This window comes from Peromyscus eremicus, chromosome 3 (assembly GCF_949786415.1).
Source record: "Peromyscus eremicus chromosome 3, PerEre_H2_v1, whole genome shotgun sequence".
NCBI classification, from domain to species: Eukaryota; Metazoa; Chordata; class Mammalia; order Rodentia; family Cricetidae; genus Peromyscus; species Peromyscus eremicus.
In genome coordinates, this window is record NC_081418.1 from 138,405,561 (window position 1) to 138,423,902 (window position 18,342).

The window sequence follows — 18,342 nt, forward strand, 5'->3', positions numbered from 1 at the left end:
TAATTAATTAATTAATTAATTAATAAAAGGAATCTACCAGCTAAAAGAAGGCAGGAGCCAGTGAAAGGGGCCCTAAATATGTCTTGTCCTCCAAGGTAGTATACTGATAAACATACTTTACCACTGCCAGCTGGGCCCCCTTCTGACTCCAATCCCATCCCAAGGGCAGCTGGGCCAGTCTGAGAGAGCCACTGGTCACCTCACATTGGAGGGGAATCCAGGGTTCCCAAAAACACATCAGAAATTGGAGGCTGCCTGTATACCACAGTGATGCTAATTGAAGCCACTGAGTTCACATTTCCCTGGTTCATCAGAGCAAGGTGCAGCCACACCAATAACTACACCCTGCACAGGACTTTAAGAAGGACCCCACAGGGAACTCTGTAGAATTCTTTCCTAATGTTGGCAACGTGGAGATGATGGCTGGAATTCCAGTGGCCATGACCTTGAGGACAGAGGCCACATACTGAGGATAAAAGGAGAGAGGACTCAGGCTACGGGGATATGACAGAGCAGTTAGACCATCCCTGGAGAGTCTACCCCCAGGCGTCCTCTACAGGAATGAAAAACTTGACTTATGCATCAATGCTTTGGGTTTTGGATAAACTGCCCTCAGATATAACACTGTACTAAGCCAGAAATTAGAAGACAAAATAAGGAAGTCTCTGGAAACAGAGACCGAGCAAATAAACTGGAAAATATAAAAATGACAGTTGAGGGGCTTGCCTTCCCAGAATGAGAGCCTAAGTTCAATCCTCAGAACCCACACAGAAAAGCCAGGCTCGGCGCCATACTTGTCATCCGGGCTCTAGAGAGACAGGTGGATCCCTGGGGCTCTTTGGCCTAATCAGTGATCTCCAGGCCAACAAGAGACACAAAACACAAACACACGGATGACTCACACCAGTAACCCTGGCTCCCAGGAGGCTGAAACAGGAGAATCACTGCAAGTCTGAGGACAGCCTGAGCTATATAATGAGTCCCAGGCTAGCCTAGACTACACAGTGAGATTCAGTTTCAACTTCCCTGCCCCCCCCCCCACCAAAAAAAGCAAAAAGCAAAGAGAATAAGCCAGGGAGTAGGGTAGCTTTGGGGATTCAGGAAAATAAGAGTGAAAGAAAGGGTCAAAGAAATAAGAGGCATAAATATTCCCAAATAGAAAGACTCTAATCTTCTGAGTAAAGGCGTCTACTAAGTACGGAGCCGAAGATGGGAAATAAGACTACATATACCCCAAAGATCATCAATGTGAAATGGAAGAACACAGAAATAACCAGAGAATGAAAAAGCAGGTCATATAATTCCCTATGTATAGGGAAGCAGAATGGCATCAGACACACATATCAGAAGACAGGGGAGCAATGTATTTACAAATGGCTGTTGTACTTCAAGTGTGGTGGTGGACACTTGCAATCCCAGAACCCAGGAACTAAGGCAGAAAGGTCTTAAGTTCTAGATCAGCCTAAGATATATAGCAAGACCCTGTCTCCATGTGTGTGTGTATGTATATGTGTGTGTGTACGTGCACACAGGCACAGAGCATGTAGCTTCTCTAATGTGCAAAACCCATTCATTCAATACCTAGCATCAAGCAAAAAAATAGAGAAAATAGTTTTTGATCTAGATTTTTCTATCATGTATAAGCGCACGCACACACACACACACACACACACACATTTCAAACAGGAAGAGTCAATTATAGGCTGTGCTGGTCAGTTTTGTGTCAACTTGACATAAGCTAGAGTCATTTGGGAAGAGGGAATCTCAACTGAGAAAATTCCTGTTAAGACTAGACTGCAGGGCCGGGCGGTGGTGGCGCACACCTTTAATCCCAGCACTTGAGAGGCAGAAGCAGGCAGATCTCTGTGAGTTCGAGGCCAGCCTGGGCTACAGAGTGAGTTCCAGAACAGGCTCCAAAAGCTACACAGAGAAACCCTGTCTGGGGGGCAGGCAGGGGGAGACTGGACTGTAGGCAAGTCCGTAGTGCATTTTGTTGACTGATGTGGGAGGGCCCAGCCCACCATGAGTAACATCATCCCTGGGCTAGTGGTCCTAAATGCTATAAGAAGGCAGGCTGAGCAGACCAGTACCAGTACTCCTCCATGGCCTCTGCGTCAGTTCCTGCTTAGAGTTCCTGCCCTTGATTTCCCCAGATAAAGGGCTGTAAGCTGTGAGATGAAATAAACTCTTTCTTCCCCAGACTGCTTTTCGTCATGGTGTTTACAACAGTAATAGAAACCCTAAGACACAGATAGGTCTTGTGGTCTTTTCCTGGAACTTCCTATAGCATGTGCTCCAATCAAATGAGCTGGATGTGCCACTAAGCGAACTATGAGAGCTCAGAGACTATTGATAGTGCACAGGAGAGGCTCAGGCTCACAGCTATGTAACTACCAGTTCACTCAGGAGCAGGGAATGGAGGCACCCAGGAAAAAGCTCTCCAAGAGGAAGGAGGGACCAGTAAGATAACAGCTAGGAGCATTAGAAAAAAATATTCCATCTCAATTTTATATGGTGGTTCTTAGGGAGCAATCTGTAAAATTTTAAGAATAACTTCATCTAAAAATATTCAATTTACATGTACAAATCCACTTACCTATAGGAAAAAGAAAAGGTACGCAATAAAGGAAATGTAGTCATAATATGGTCTCCGGCTCTTTGGGGACCAATCTACACTGTCAAACAAAATGCAAACACTGCATGGCTTTTGGTAAAGCGTTTATGACTCATTCCATGTGAGTAGACTGAGGTGATGGGAAAGCGATGTAACGTGGCTGATTTTTCTTTTATAATACCTTAGTCATGACATCAAAATACAGCAACCTAAATATTTGCTAACACAGGATATAAAAGAAGCTTGTGGGCTGGAAAGATGGCCCAGCTTAACTGCTGTTCTTCCAGAGGTCCTGGGTTCAATTCCCCACAACCACATGGTCACAACCATCTATAATGGGATCCAATTCCCTCTTCTGGCATGCAGGTGTTTATGCAGATAGAGCACTCATATACACAAAATATATGAATAAACATATAAATAATCTTTAAAAAAAAATAAAAGAAAATTGTAATTTACCACTCTGGGACTTAGGAAGGCATTAACACAAGAATCCGATGTTTTTCATTATTAAAGGCTCTTGGGTGCTGGAGAGATGGCCCAGAGTTTAAGAACACTGGCTGCTCTTTCCAGAGGATCCTGCTTCAATTCCCTGCACCCACATCGCAGCTCACAACTCTCTGTAATTCCAGTTCCAGGGGATCCAACACTCGCACACAGACATACATGCAGGCAAAACATCAATGCTCATAAAAAAATAAAATAAAATAAAAAGGAATCATTAAAATTTTTTAAAGACTCTTGGAATTAACAACTATGACCACACTTATTTAAGATCAATGGAATGATGTGTAGCACAATAGTAGAGCATGTGCTTACAAGGCCCTGTGTTGATCCCCACCACCCCTCCCCCAAAAGACATTCCCTGCTTTCCATCCCATACTAATTTAAGTCCTAGAATTTAATTTAAAGATCTAGCATCCAACTCACCTTAATTTAATTGCTATGCTTTCTTCCCCCCCCCCCCCCAATACAGGATTTCTCTGTGTAACAACAGCCCTAGCTGTCCTAGAACCCAATTTGTAGATCAGGCTGGCCTTGAACTCACAGAGATCTGCCTGCTTCTGCCTCCCAAGTGTTGGGATTAAAGGCGTGCGCCACCACTGCCCAGCTACTTCTATGCTTCCTATTATTCTTTCTCACATACCTTTCTCCAAATGTCCCTGCTCCCTCCTGCCTTTTCTGCTCATACATTGCCTGGGAAGAAATAGCCTTTCTCCTCTCTGCCTAGCAAATCCTGCCTACCTCGAATCTAGGTCCAGGCGCCATCCTGTTTGGAGAAGAACTAGCTGTGCAATCATAGAAGAAAATGTACACATTGTAAGGCCCAGGGCCCCTAAAGGCTGCACTTGGAATCTGCAGAGAGCCAGGAGCTGCCTTAGCTGTAGGCAGAGTGGAGCTGGGGCATTCCTAGGCAGGGCCCAACCGCCAGCTGGAATACTGTATACACGTTTACTGTCAACATGCTCTTTCCAGAACAAGAAGCTTCCAGATTACCAAGAGTCTTGGGAGCACATTAGGCTGAGACAATCTGGGGCAGAGGTAGAAAGAGGGGCCCTGTAGGGCTGGGGTGCAGCTCTATGGTAGAACGCTTGTCAACCAAGGCTAAGATCCATGGCTCCAACCCCAGCGCTACAAAATTAAAAAACAAGCAGCTAAACAGCAGGCACGCCAACACTGCAAACTAAATACATGAAAGAAAAGCACCTGGGTGGTCCTCTGGGGTTAGCAGCAGCCGGGGAAGCGGGAAGTCAGCACTGGCCTCCCAGGCCTGGAAGCAGAGGTGGAAAAACTTCCATGTCTGAAGCTCAGTCAGGTACCTGAAGGACTTCCCGCCCTTACTGGCCATTGTCCTGGTCTCCCCTGTGTCCCTTCTGAGTGTTCTAGGAAGAAAGCTGTAAGGGCAGTTCTGTGCCTCCTAGCCTCAGAGGAGAGCGCCTTATGGATTGGCTCTAGGCACCCAACATTCACTGAGGACAGCGGCAGAGGACAAGTCTGTGGATAGGACTGTTGGAGACAGACATGGGTATTTCCTTTGGGGCAGCCTGGGCTACAGCAGGTGACATCCTTAGCCACACTCCTCTTTTCATAGCTCTGTGCAGCCCAATAAAATTCACAGCTGGAGAACCAGGCCCAGAACCAACAGTTCCATGTGGACTTTCATTCCTCAGTTTTCCCTCAACACTACCACCTCCTTAAGGCCCCAGATCCTGATCAGAACCCTGCCGCAGCCACCATCAGAAAAAAGCCTCTTGAGCTAGGGTGGGATCCAGGAAGGTCCTACCTTAGTATGTTGGAGGCAATGTCGTCTATCTCCAGCACAGTAAGAAATGGAAAGAAGAAAGGAGGTCAGAAGGAGGGAGGAAGAAATGAAACAAAGGTCCTCCATCATCTGCCGCAGCTCTACGATCTCACTGCCACGTTCTGGCACTCCCAGCAGCAGTGGCCTCTGGCGCGTACCCCTCGCCTCCCTGCATGCTCGCCTCCTCCTTTCCAGCTTCCTCACCATCTTAGTGCACGGAGTGAAGGAAGGAGAGGCCCGGAGCTTACCCAGAACTTCACAAGGAAGAAGGCGTTGGCGGGCCCCCGATCAAACAGCTCCTTAAGGCCGCCCTTCTTCTCCGGGAACTTGTCATAGATCTGGCGGATGTCCACGGCTTCGAGGTAGGGGTCACTGTAGCTTGGGCTCGACTGGCTGATGTGCACAAACAGGTGCTTGTTGTACTGTGGACGGAAGAACAATTGCTCTGCAGGGGATGCCAAAGGGTGGGGTAGAGACAGCTCAACTGCGTGCCTCACTTACGACCTGGAGCAAATCACGTTACCTCTCTGGGCCTCAGTTTCCTCACTGGGAGAAGGGAGAAAAGATGGGTCAGGGGCAACTTGCTATATACCAGGCTAGTTTCCCAGAGGATGTGGAGCACACACACCAGAGACTCCTCTGCTTCCTGAATACCCCTTAGAGCCAAGGAGTGGGGGGGGGGGGGGGAGGGGGGGTTGGGAGGAAAGGACACTAGAATAAGAGGAGACATAGGAGAAACCTGAGAGCTGAGAGGGAGAAAGAGACCAAGAAGGTTTGAGGTGGGAGACCTACAGAGAGCAAGGGGAAGAACAGAGCGAACGAGGAGGGGGCGGGCAGGCAAGCAGAGAAGAACAAGGAATCTATTAAGCCCTGAGGGGAGAGGGGGAAGAAAGGTAAGAAAGCCAGAGGAGGTGGGGGGATGGAAGGTCAGCTCTCTGGGCCTGCTGGGTCTCCTATGGAGCGGGACTTCCAGGGGTGGGAACCCACTTATTAGGGTGGGTACTCGGGAACCTACTACTATGGGGACAGGGCCTCCAGTGGCAGGGACATGAATAGCACGGGGACAGAAACTTCAGGATTGGAGGCCTACTTTGAGGACAGGGCCTGTGGGATTGGGGCCCTACAGCAGTGGCAGAGCCTCTGAGATTAAAATGGCCTCTCTTGGGGTAAGACAATCGCACATGGGAGACCTACCGTGTCAGGATCTTGCTGGCGCTCCAGGAAAGCGGAGAACTCCAACATCCAGAGCTTGGAGCTGGCCACACTGCGGCCTTGCCACGGGGAAACTGGTGGTGCAGAGGGCGATGGGGTAGGTCCTGCAGGAGGCTCAAAGCCTATATGAAGGGAGAGAGACACATGGAACCTGCCCCTGCTTGTCCCCCACGTCGATATCCTCAGTGAGGGCCGGATAACACCAGTGTAAAGTGTGCCCAGTGGCAGGACAGAGCCTGTACATGATCAGCCCAGTGGGGCCAGGCTTCTGCACAGGCCCACGCTCAAGGCAGATGCATGCTGAACGGTCCAGGAGGTTGCCTGGAAAGCTGCCAGGACAGGCACTGCAGGAGTCTTGCCCTAGGGCAATTGCTAGTCCAGGCAGGAAGATAGCCAGCTGAATCAACCAGCACAGTGATTCTGAGGCCTGGGAGCAGGAAGCTTCCTGGAGGCTCCTAGTTGACCCATAGAACACCACCTACAACATAGGTGAATGCAGGCCTAGGTCAGCACTGATAAAGTGTGCCCTCAGCACCACAGAAGACTTCTTGGTGCCCCTGAGGCTAATCGAAGTGAGACTTAAGGAAGTCTTGAAGTTCAAGCGGGGAGTCCTGAGTGAAGATGGGGAAAGGTACCCCAAGCTGGGAAGCAACAAAGACAAGGTGTGTGTCTGTGTGTGTGTGTGTGTGTGTGTGTGTGTGTGTGTGTGTGTGTGTTGAGGTGGGGGTGGGGGTGGCTGGGAACCAGCTGAGGGAATCTGGAAAGCCACGACTTCTCGGAAGAGCAGGTCTGAACTGGTGGCAGGAAACGGGCTCCGTGGTCAGCCAGGGGTGCTGGCGAACAAGATGGATTCTACTCCTGAGTCAAGGAAAGCCAATGGTTGAATTAAGTGAGGCTGGGAAACTGTCAGCTTTACAATCTTTTTTTTTTTTTATTCCTTTCCTGGTAACACTGGGGATGGAACCCTGCCTGGAGCAAGGAATGTGAACAAAAATTCCTGAAAAGAAGCTGTGTCTGGCTGGCTGTGAACAAAAAACTCCTGGAAGGAGTTTGAGTCTGCAGAGACTGATGGACCGATTGGAATTCAGTACTATGGAGAGATCGGAAATGTATAGGTTCCAAGGCTAATTACTCTATCTTGGGCTAGTGTTCACCTTCTGGCACAGCCATTTCTTGACTCACTCTGTGTCTGAACTAACACCTTGTGATAATAAATAGAATCCTCCTAGAAGCCATTCACTCAGCCAAACACTAACATCTGCCAATCCAAGAGCTAAGAGTGACATCAGATGGCATCTTAGACTATGGAATAGCTCCCCCATCTCGTTGTACCCGCCTCTCTGGTGTACCCATCAATTTTAAAACTGCCTTGATGTATGACTTTCTTTGTTCAGTAAAACTATGAAAATCCCATGAAACTGTTTCCGCAGTGGAACATGGAATTTGGGGTAACCTAAACCTGTGTTCCCGGGCCATGGTCACTCATAATGGCTCCAGGATAAATTCTCTCTTATTCCATTTGAGAGGAGAGCTGTGGTTTTCGTGCTGACAACACTCTAGGCAAGCAAGCTCTCTGCCACTGAGTTTGGCAGTTTTTCATTTCTTCTTCATTGTGGAAGAAGGGTGGGACAGAGGGGGCACAGTAGAGGCAAGGTCTTCATGAATCCAGTTTTCTCTCTGGAAGCCTGGCGGCCACTAGTATCCTGGGCAGAAGCAGTGAACTCAGGCACAGGGTAAAACAAAACAAAACAAAACAAAACAAAAACAAAAAACAAAAACAAAAACAAACAAAAAAAAACAAAGAGGAGACCAAAAAAGACCAGTTCAGAAGAGTGGGCAACCATGCTGAACACTCCAGCCCATGCACAGCGCATCTGCCCAATCTTTCTTCCCTTCCTTCCTGCAGCCCCAGTACACCAGGAACTGCTGTGTACACAGCATAGGAAACCCACAAGGATATGCAGATACCAGCTTGGGGGGGGGGGCACAAACAGACATGGCAATGAAGGACACCCCTGATAGACAGAGGTCTGCAGAGTCCAAGGTGGTACCTAATAAACAGCAGGCACCTGACATGGGTGGGGCAGGTAGGAGGAACCACAGCCCTGGAGGAGCAATCTAGTCACAGCCCAGAGGCAGAGCAGGGAGCACAGTGGACAGGACCAGGGAACACAGTAACTGAGTCTCAGGAGTCCTGCAGATCTACTGCAGAGCTCAGATCTCATCATGAAGGCACCACGGGTTCCAGGAAGCATGTTAAGCCTGGAAATAACATGGTGAGAGATGCTTTGAGAATCTCAGGGAGCCGGTTAAGAAGCCACTGCAGTGATCCAGGCGAGAACTAGGAGGGTCTGAGTACAGACTGCATCAGCGTGGACAGAGGGAAGAGAACAGAAAAGAGAACAGGACATGAGGACTGGCCCCAACTCTGTCATGCTCCCTGTGGGGGTGAAAGAAGCAGTGAGCAGACACCAGGTGTGGCAGGAAAGCCTGAGAGGCCAGAATGTCACAGCTGGTCACTCTCCCAAGAAGGTTGAAAGCCTGGCCTGAACTGCAGTGTGGAAGTGGCTGAAGAAGCCTCTCAAGAGATGGTCAGAGCTGGTCCACGGAGGCCTGAGGGAGGGCCCAAACCAGCACCTTCAAGCTGCTTCTGTCACATTGGCCAACAGCACTTTCCAGCCAGCAGGGTCTCCTGTGCTAGGGAAGGGTTAGGCTTGCAAACCTGAGCTCAACTGAGAGGCAGTAGGCAAAGAGGGAAGCCTGAAGAGCCAGCACATGTACCCTACAAGAGTGGCCTGGGAGCAGTTAACTCTGCAGCTCACACACGATTGAGCCTGTATGATAATGAGTATTCAGAGACGGGTAATGCCTGGGGGGCGCTCACCAACCTAAGACAGAGCACCTGTGTGGCCTGGGCAGGTGTCTCCATGACAGGTAAGGTGACCTGCTGACATCCCATGCAACCTAAGTCAGAAGCTCATTTTTTAGTAAAAGGGGGACCTGTAGGGCTCTGGCCCCTGTTTTGGGTAACTGTTGCCTTGCTTGCTAACCTTGACCTTGATATCCTCCCTATGCTAATTCCCTGCTGGGTTCCACCCTCCTGAATGCTTAAGGGAAGTTCCTTGTCTGTGTATCCTGCATAATGGGCGTTAACAGCTTAGATGCAAGATTGTAAAACGTAGCAAACTTCTGCCCTCCGGGGTTCTCCCATTGTGCTGTAAGCCTGTATTTAAGACCTCTTCCCTCCTTCAATAAACAGCATTTGGCAAAAAAAAAAAAAGAGTAAGTTCCCTAGACACCAAGCATATAGGATCTGATATGCTCCAAGAGGGAAAATGCAATGTAAAATGTGGGATGGATAGATCATCATTGCCATACACAGGAGCTTATATTAGTAGAAGAAGTATAGTATAGTAGGATAGGAAAAGAGTGCCTTATCAAAGTTTGCCTTTTATAGAGATATTGAGAAGTGGGACCCTCTTATAAAAAAGGGAGCTGTATAAAAGCACATCTTGCAGACATCAACAAATTGCTTGGCTTTGGATATTGTTGTCCTTAAATCACTGTATCTGTATCTATTACTTTTTAACTTTGCAACCACAAGTAGCTGCCAACTGACATAAGTGCCGCGGGAACAGGATGTGTCTGGCTCAATATTTAGTTAAGCCTACAAAAATACTGAACTGTGTCTATAATAAGGTTATGTAGGGGATGGGAAGGTGTATTTGGGGAAGCATAAAGGGGAACAATGGGGGCTTTTATAATGATTATGATGTATTTCTTAAAAGACAAAAAAGAAGACAATAATAAAGCTGTTTCATGTAAGCCTGGTAGGAAAAAAAAAAAACTCTGTTAAAATATAATGTATAAATAAAGACAGCATTATCTATAAAAAAAATAAAATAAATAAAAAATAAAAAAATTCAAAAAAAAAAAAAAAAAAGAGTGGCCTGGGGACATAGGCACTTCCTTCCAGTTTTGTGTCCCAGCCAGCCCTGAGCATAAGTGGCAAGAAGTACAGCATGTGGTGTCAACCCAGAACGCCATGTCACCTGTGAGGCATGGCTGCAGCATGCTGACCAGAGGAAAGAAATGGGGTACAGCAAGAAAATTGGGACGTATAGTCTGGACACATGATGTCATGACATCTAACAGGAGGTGTGAGCCTGGGACATCTAACAGGGTCCCAGGTGCTGAGAGCCTGGGACCAGAGGCAGGAGTCACAGGGTGTGACACGTAGGGAATCGTGCACCATCTACCTACCTGGCAGAGGCAGTGGAGGCTGAACGGTGTAGGCGTTTTGGGAGAAAGGTTTCACACTGTGGGAGAAAGGAGAGAGGAGGCATCAGCCACAGGGAAGAGCTGCAGGGTAGCCCTGGTGGCTTGGCCATTGGTGGCCTTAGCAGACATTGGGTTCTAGGACCCACCCCTGCCAATTCCTTCAGATTTGGTGTTTGAGTCATGGAAGCAATACATGTGTTGGAGCAATCCACCTCACACCCTCTCCCCGGGCAAGCAGATGTCTCTTTGGGTATCAAGCTTCAGAGCCTCTCTTATATCCTGTACAGATGTGCACTTCAGTACATGCACTCCAAGTGTGGACACTGCAGACTAATAGGTGACATCTGTCTGGGAGTAAAGCCTTTGTCCTAAGGTCATGGCCATCCTGGAAAGGCCGGTCTCACACTGTAGCCCGTCTCCCCCTGCTCCACCTCCCGAAGCCAGGCTCCATTTCCTAAAATTCTGGGTTCAAATCCAGTTCAGGGAGTGAGGGGTAGGAAATCAAACCATACTCACTCATGGGACGTTCCAGGTTGGCCTGGCAAAGCTCCTTGCCAAAACTGTGGAGGTAAAAGGTATAGACTCAGCTCGGCTGTGCTATGCCTAGGGCCAGAGCCCACGGGGATTGTGGGAAGTCTGTAAGGGAGAGACCGCGCAGGCCTCTGGGTGTAAAAGGAGAAAGAAAGGCCGCTCCAGCAGTGGGGGGAGGAGGAAAAGCCAATGCCTCTGTTTAACTGGCTGATGCTAACAGGCAGCAGCCACACCACGGAGTGTTTCCCTGTGCTCCACAGGGAGAGCCAGACTTGCTGGCCCTGCACCTTTCTCCCTCCCATCGAGACTCACAGGGCTCTTCAGCATGTAAGGTTCTGAGGTCCTAAAGTCAAGAAATCTACCCAGGAGCTCAGTGGTAGAGCGCGTGCTTAGCTTGCATAAGGTACATGGCTCCTACCTCGAATACCAAAAATGATGTAATCCGAGTGTCTACACAATCATTTTATGTCCTATCTGTTTACAACTAGTACCTTCTAAGACTCCCTGTGAAATACGATGGTGGAAAGGCCTGTGGAATTCAAGACATGTCCCTTCCCCACATGTGAGGACAGACAGAGCAAGTGGGGCATCTATGACAAGACTGGGAAGGAGGACCGTTTCTGGAACATTCCAAAAGCATGGCAATGTGGACATGGCTAAGAGACTGGTCGTCAGGCTGACAGAATCAAAATCTGAGCACAGGTTTGTCCCTAGACATCAGCTCTCCACACGGAAGGTGGGCTCTGCTGGGATGCTGAGCAGGAGCAGGGTCAAGGGTGAATGGTGGCTATGTGCAGACTCCATGGCGCTGTGTCAAAGCCTCAGGATTCGTCTCCAGTCCTTGGACTTCTGCTTCCTCATCTATACACTAAGCCAGTTTTCATCTGGCCAGCTAAGGAGAGCAGCCTCTTGCAAGGCCCGCTGTGTTGTTGCTAAGGCCCTCACACAGTGGCTCCACCGCCAGGAAAGCCATGGTTTAGAACAGGCTCTGGGAGAGCTCAGACAGAGGGACTGAGACCGGCCACTGTGCCCAGCTCTGCAGAAGAGAAGGTAGGAGGAAAGCTGTGTTGGCCTCTTGCTCTGGGCTGCCCCACTTACCCCTGAGATTGCTGGGTAGCCAGGGCCCCGGGCAAGAGCCATTTTACTGTGGAAGGCTGTGGCGGAGACGATCTGGGCGGACGACATGGCAGCCATGCTCTGCAGGGCCTTGTTCTTAGCTGCCTGGTCCTGGGGAGACATGGGAAGGGAGGACCTTAGCAGGGCCACCAGCCAGGCTCAGGGGAGGCATGATCTGGCCTTAGGGTCGGAAAAGCTGTCCAGTGCCAGTAGCCAGAGCTGGGGACCAGAGTTAAATTTGTGGCGTACTAACATGCTGGTAACTGAGCAGGGGACTTGGCTTCTCTGGTCAGCTTCCTCATCTGTTGTGGAAGAATAAAACTGGCTAGGGACTAGGTCAGACTGCCTGACTGACCACTCTTCCTCCTTCCCTCCCTCCCTCTCACCTCTCTCTCTTTCTAGTGTTGGGATGGAACCCAGCATACTAAGCATGTGCTCTACCACTGAACCCAGAGCCCCGGTTACAATCTTTATAAAATGGAGAGCCTAGTGAATCAATATTTCACAGTGAATGAAAATTTGATAGACCTAAGTCTGCCTTGAATAAGACAAGAGTTAAGGCTGGCAGATACCTCTGTAGCTTAACAGTCTGCAGGATAATCTCCCTCAGTCCACACAGCAGCTCTGAGGCAGGATGGATACAGGGTAGTACTGAGGCTCAAGAGGTGTCTACCCAGAAGGCACTCAGGAGAAGTCTAGAAATAGGTGTGGCCTGAGACAGCATACTGAGGATCCTGAGAAATGCTAATGCACTTTGACCCCTGGGAGAGTAGAGGATCAGCAGGATCCCTCTTAGAAGGTGAAGAACTGGGGCTCAGATAATTTAGCCTTAAGAGAGTGGTCTAAGCCAGGTGGTGGTGGCGCACGCCTTTAATCCCAGCACTCAGGAGGCAGGGCCAGGTGGATCTCAGTGAGTTCGAGGTCAGCCTAGTCTACAGAGCAAGTTCCAGGACAGGCTCCAAAGCTACACAGAGAAACCCTGTCTCGAAGAGAGAGAGAGAGAGAGAGAGAGAGAGAGAGAGAGAGAGAGAGAGAGAGAGAGAGAGAGAGAGAGAGAGAGATCCATGCTGTGGCTCAAAAGTGTTCCCCTAAATTCATAGATTGATGAGACTCTTGGAAGATGATGATGCAGTCACAAGGGTGAGTCCCCATGATGGCATTAGCGGTCTACAAAAAGTGGAAGAATGACTTGTGCTAGCTTGCTCTCCATGTGGTGGTCTCCTTCTCCATCTTTTAATGCAGGAAGATAGCTCTCACAGGTATTGGTAGATACTATAGCCATGTTTTCACACTGCAGGCCACAGAAGCATCTATTCCTTTTTCTATTAATTATTTGTTTGATGTGTGTGAGTGTTTTGCCTGTATGTATGATGTATGTGTGTGCAGTATGCACATGCCTGGTACCTATAGACGCCAGAAGAGGGGGTCAGATCCCCTGGAACTAGAGTCACAGGTGGTTATGTGCCTACAGTTATGAGCTACTTACTATATAGGTATGGAAACTGAACCCAGGTCCTCTGCCAGAGCAACAAGGGCTCTTAACCGCTGATCCACCTTTCCAGTCCCACAAGCACCTATTCTTTAAACCTTTCTCTCTTTTATTTATTTATTTTTGTGTGTGTGTGTGTGTGTGTAGAGTCTGAGCCTAGGACCTTGCACATGCTAGGTACCCACTCCACCACTGCATTCGCTCTATCCACAGCCCCTATCCATTGTTTTCATGAAGCTGAGGCTTGAACTCAGGGCCTTACACATACTATAGAAGCCCTCCACCCCTGAACTATACCACCAGTGCCTTTTTGTTTAAAATTTTGAGATTGGGTCTCACCGGAATGCCCAGGCTGGCCTTGAACTTGGATCCTCCCAAGTAACTGAGATTACACACACACACACACACACACACACACACACACACACACACACACACACCATCATGCCCAGTGTCCCTCTTTTTAAAGACAGAGTCTGCCTATATTGTCCAGGCTGTTGTCAAACACGTGGGCATGAGTGATCTTTCTGCCCCAGCCTCCTGATAAGACTATCGGCATATACAATCATGACTTGTTTTTTGCTTTGTAATTACCCAGTCTGAGGAATTTTTCGATCATCACAGAAAAAATGACAAAGACATTCCAGGTTGGTACAGAGAGAGCCATGCCATCCAAAGGGGCAGTGGAAACGTGTTAGGATGCGGCAGCAGCCAGCACTCACTGTGGAGGACACGGAAGCCATGCTATGTTCTGGGCTTGTTCCCTCTCAGAGCAGTGAGTGGGGGAGGTTTGTCACGGGCGCCCTTGCCCACTGTCCTTCTGTGGCTGTCTCTGACGACTGAAGTCACGTCCTTCCAGGAGGAAAAGGTATTTTAGGCCAGCCCTCCCAGGCAGGCCTCTCCCTGAGGTGACCTGCCAGGCCACATCCTCAAGGCTGTGGAGATTAACAACTGCACCCCGAGTCCAGAGAGCTCCATCCGTTCCATGCCAGCAACATGTGTCCCTTCCTGTATCCTTAATCTAAACAAATGGCAGGGCTCAGGAAACCACATCCTCAATATGTGAGGCAGGAGGAAGGGGAAAGGACATCGTAAGGATGACATCAGCGGCCGGACGGCAGGGTCAGGAGTCGTGTATTTTCCAGCTCAAGGGGGCCTTACCTACCTATCACCCTGCCACATCACCCTGTCCTTTTCTAGATGAGATTACTGAATGGGGCTCACGAAGGGTGCAGGACCTGACCGTGAGACGGAGTTGGGGTACAACAAGCCCAAGGATTTCTGACCACCCTACTGTCCATCCCAGAGCTTGATAACTGTGGTTCCAGGAGCCTCAAAAGTAGGACAGAGTCCTCAGGCCAGTTTCTGAGAAGACACAGATACATGACACTTTGGGTATTTTAAGAGGTTTGTGGGCTGGGCAGTGGTGGTGAATGCCTTTAATCCCAGCACTCAGGAGGCAGAGCCAGGTGGATCTCTGTGAGTTCGAGGGCAGCCTGGTCTAGAGATCGAGATCCAGGACAGGCTCCAAAGCTACACCGAGAAACTCTGTCTTGGAAAACAAAACAAAACAAACAAACAAAACAAAACGAGGTTTCTGGCTCCTCTTGATGCCTGACTAGAGGTCCACTGACTGTTGTCCTCACGTCTCAAGTTACAAGCAGACACGTGATTCCGTGAAGCAAATATGGATGGTAGAGACATCCCAAGGAATTGAGCAGTCCCCTAGACAGACACTCTAAACCTAACATAGCTACTCTGTCCTTGCTGTCACCAGAGAGGGACATGGAGAACAAGCAACTCTTTAAGACTAGGGGTGTTCCAGGGAGGGATTCAAGCTGCAGGCAGGCCAGCTGTCCTGGGAACAAAGGATGGAGGTGCCCAGCCACAGCTACGGGGTGTGGAGGACAGCTGGGCTGAAGACAGGAAGAACGGAAATGTGAGGACAGTGGGAGTGCCTTCTTAGGAGGAAGAGGTCAGTGGTTCTACCTCTGGGCCGGCATCAGATAAGAGGTGATGGACAAGCCAGATGGTGGTAGAACACGCCTTTAATTCCAGCACTCGGGAGGCAGAGGCAGGCAGATCTCTGTGAGTTCGAGGCCAGCCTGGTCTACAGAGTAAGTTCCAGGACAGCCTGGGCTACACAAGAAACCCTGCCCCCTTCCCCCCCCCCAAAAAAAAAGGTGATGGACAGGACAGTGTGAGGTCATCCAGTCCAGTCCAGCAGTTTTTAAACTGGGCTCTGAGGTAGTACAGGGTTCTTCCTTAGGTATGAGAGGCTGCTCAGAAGTTGGTGTGCAGGTAGGGAAAGTCCTGGTCTACTCTTTGCCAAACTGCCTACAACCAGAATGACCTCCTGGAAGGCACACTGAGGTGAGATTTTGTTTAAGAAAAATAAAATGAGAGTCTCTTTGCTTCAATAAAGATGTATCTACTGGTCTAATCCAAGGGTTCAAATGTTAGACTTTCCTCCCAAGTGGCCAGGCAGGCCCTGCGGTTAAGAACTAACTCCCTGATGGAGAGCTCACTTCCTCCTAATGCTCCCCAAAAGGCGCTGGGTCCACAGTCCTGGGGGACTGTCTTCCCGAGGGGACCAACCTGCAACTGACTTTATACTGAGGGGAATCTGGGGAGGGGATGGAACCGCCCTCTCAGAGATCAGAGAGGGAACAGAAATGCTGAGTCTGGGCTTCTGCACTAAATAAATCCCAGGTAGGGCCCAGCAGGAGACTGCCATCCATATACATGGATCTACAGTGAGGCCACAGGCTAGGCGGAAAAAGACATGGGCTCAGCACAGTGGGAGCCCCTGAGCCCACTGGGTTGACTTTCTCAACTGGAAAGAGTCCCAACTTCACCCCCACTGCACCCCAAGTCCCAAGGTTCTCTCCTTGCTGACACTGCTTTCCTTACCTTGAGTTTGGCCTGGATCTCCCGGGCTTTTCGACGGGCAAGCACCTGGATGTGGCTGGAGACCTGTTGCAGAAAGAGAGAGTTCCTGTCCCTACCTCCCAGACAGCTTACGCTTCCCCAGCTCTCAGCCTTTGTGGGGAGCTCACTCCTGCCTGCCCCAGCTCACCTTGAGCCTGGCAGGACTGTACCAGGGTGACATCAATGATCTGCTTTTCCCCCTAGTACCCTGGAGAGGGACTTAGACTGTCTAGTGAAGGGGAAGGACCAGGGAACCCAGAGAAGTGGGTACCCCTCCCACTTCCTTGGGAGCAGGTGTGGTGGGTAGGGCAACCTTTCTGGCCTCACCTGCTTCCTGGTACGGGTCTTCCCTGTGCGGAGCTTGATGTAGCGTGCGATCAGCTCATTCCGACCTGCAGAAACACCCACAACCTCTCAGTGAGGAGTGCTTGAGGGTGAACGTCTCACTCTGTCCACCTTGGGTGGGACTTGGGATAAGGACTCTGTAAGTTCTCTCCTGCCCTTTTTGGAGCACAGGAATATCCCAGTAGTGAGAAGAGACTACACCCTTACTGGACAGACTGATGGCAATAGTAGAATCAGGACACATGGGCCACTGCCCCTCATTCCACTGGGCTCCTTAAACACCTGGGCCCCTCCCTGGCTTTCTATGTGGGGAGTACCTGGCCCTTGCCTAGGAGACTACCACAGTTTCTGCTGCCTCTGGAAATGAGGAGGAACTTCAAGATGGTTGGTGGGCAACAGGGCCATGAGAGGCATGGTGCTGACACTCTAATAGATGCCAGGGAGGAGGCCTGCCTCTTCAGACGGAAAAGGCTCCCAGGAAATGTAGCTCAGTGTTGAGGATTTGTCTAGCAGGTACAAGGCCTTAATTCTAAATCAGGCCTCACCAAAACCAAAACCAAAACCAAAACCCAGGCAACTTCTTTAGCTCAAGGCTCTGCCTCAGGGCAGGTGGCAGGCTTCATCTAACATCTGAAAAGCCACCACCTGGGGGCTATACTGTGTCCCCAGGACTCTCAAAGACTGTAAGAGCCAGCCACACCCTCTATTACTATAAGTGAGATCAAAGAAGATTTATTGGGTTATTATTATTACTCTTATTTATTAGTATTGAGGCAGGGTCTCATGTAGCCTAGGCCAACTTTGAACTCATTATGTAGCTGGGAATGACTCTGAACTCCTGATCCTTAAGTGCTGGAATAATAGGCATGTGCCCACGCCAGGTTTTATACAGTTCTGGAAACCAAGCTTAGAGCATTGTGCATGTTAGGCAAGCACTCTCCCACCTAAGCTACATCCTCAGCCTGTTTTTGTAGTTGTTACTTTGCTTTATGTGTGTATTCATTTGCTTTTTTTTTGAGAAAAGGTATTGCTATCTAGCCCTGACTGGCCAGGAAATATGTCCGTCCTTGATTCTCCTACCTCTGTCTGCTAAACAGACTCAGTGGCTAGGTTAGGAGGCATATATCCACACAATGGAGCAATGTATGCTGGAAACAGATGTGTTTGAGCATGAGGGATGAGTTCAGGCTTGGGGAACAGTGGGCCTCAGTGGGACCTCGGCCACTGGGTAGGATAAAAACAAAGAACAAAGATCATCAGATGCCCTGGTGGTGGTGGCAGCGCACGTCTTTAATGCCAGCACTCAAGAGGCAGAGGCAGGCAAATTTCTGAGTTCCAGGCCAGCTAGGGCTACACAGAGAAACCCTGTCTCAAAAAGAGAGAGAGAGAGGGGGGGGGGGGGGGAGGGAAGGAAGGAAGGAAGGAAGGAAGGAAGGAAGGAAGGAAGGAAGGAAGGGAAGGCAGGCATCAGCTGAGTGAGAGGGAGGACTGAAGGAGAGGAAACTGTCTCCTCTTTGCTCT

At 49.5% G+C, this 18,342-nt stretch overlaps 1 protein-coding gene across 1 annotated transcript in view; it reads right to left on the reverse strand.

Moving 5' to 3' along the window:
* Positions 1–18,342, reverse strand: part of Tead4 (TEA domain transcription factor 4) — an 85,598-nt gene that overhangs the window by 10,551 nt on the left and 56,705 nt on the right. The window contains exons 5-11 of the mRNA XM_059257125.1: positions 16,804–16,868; positions 16,415–16,521; positions 12,039–12,192; positions 10,926–10,969; positions 10,392–10,447; positions 6,111–6,250; positions 5,165–5,338 (exon numbers count right to left, since the gene is read on the reverse strand). Coding sequence (XP_059113108.1) covers positions 5,165–5,338; positions 6,111–6,250; positions 10,392–10,447; positions 10,926–10,969; positions 12,039–12,192; positions 16,415–16,521; positions 16,804–16,868 — 740 coding nt within the window. The remainder of the gene's footprint in view (positions 1–5,164; positions 5,339–6,110; positions 6,251–10,391; positions 10,448–10,925; positions 10,970–12,038; positions 12,193–16,414; positions 16,522–16,803; positions 16,869–18,342) is intronic.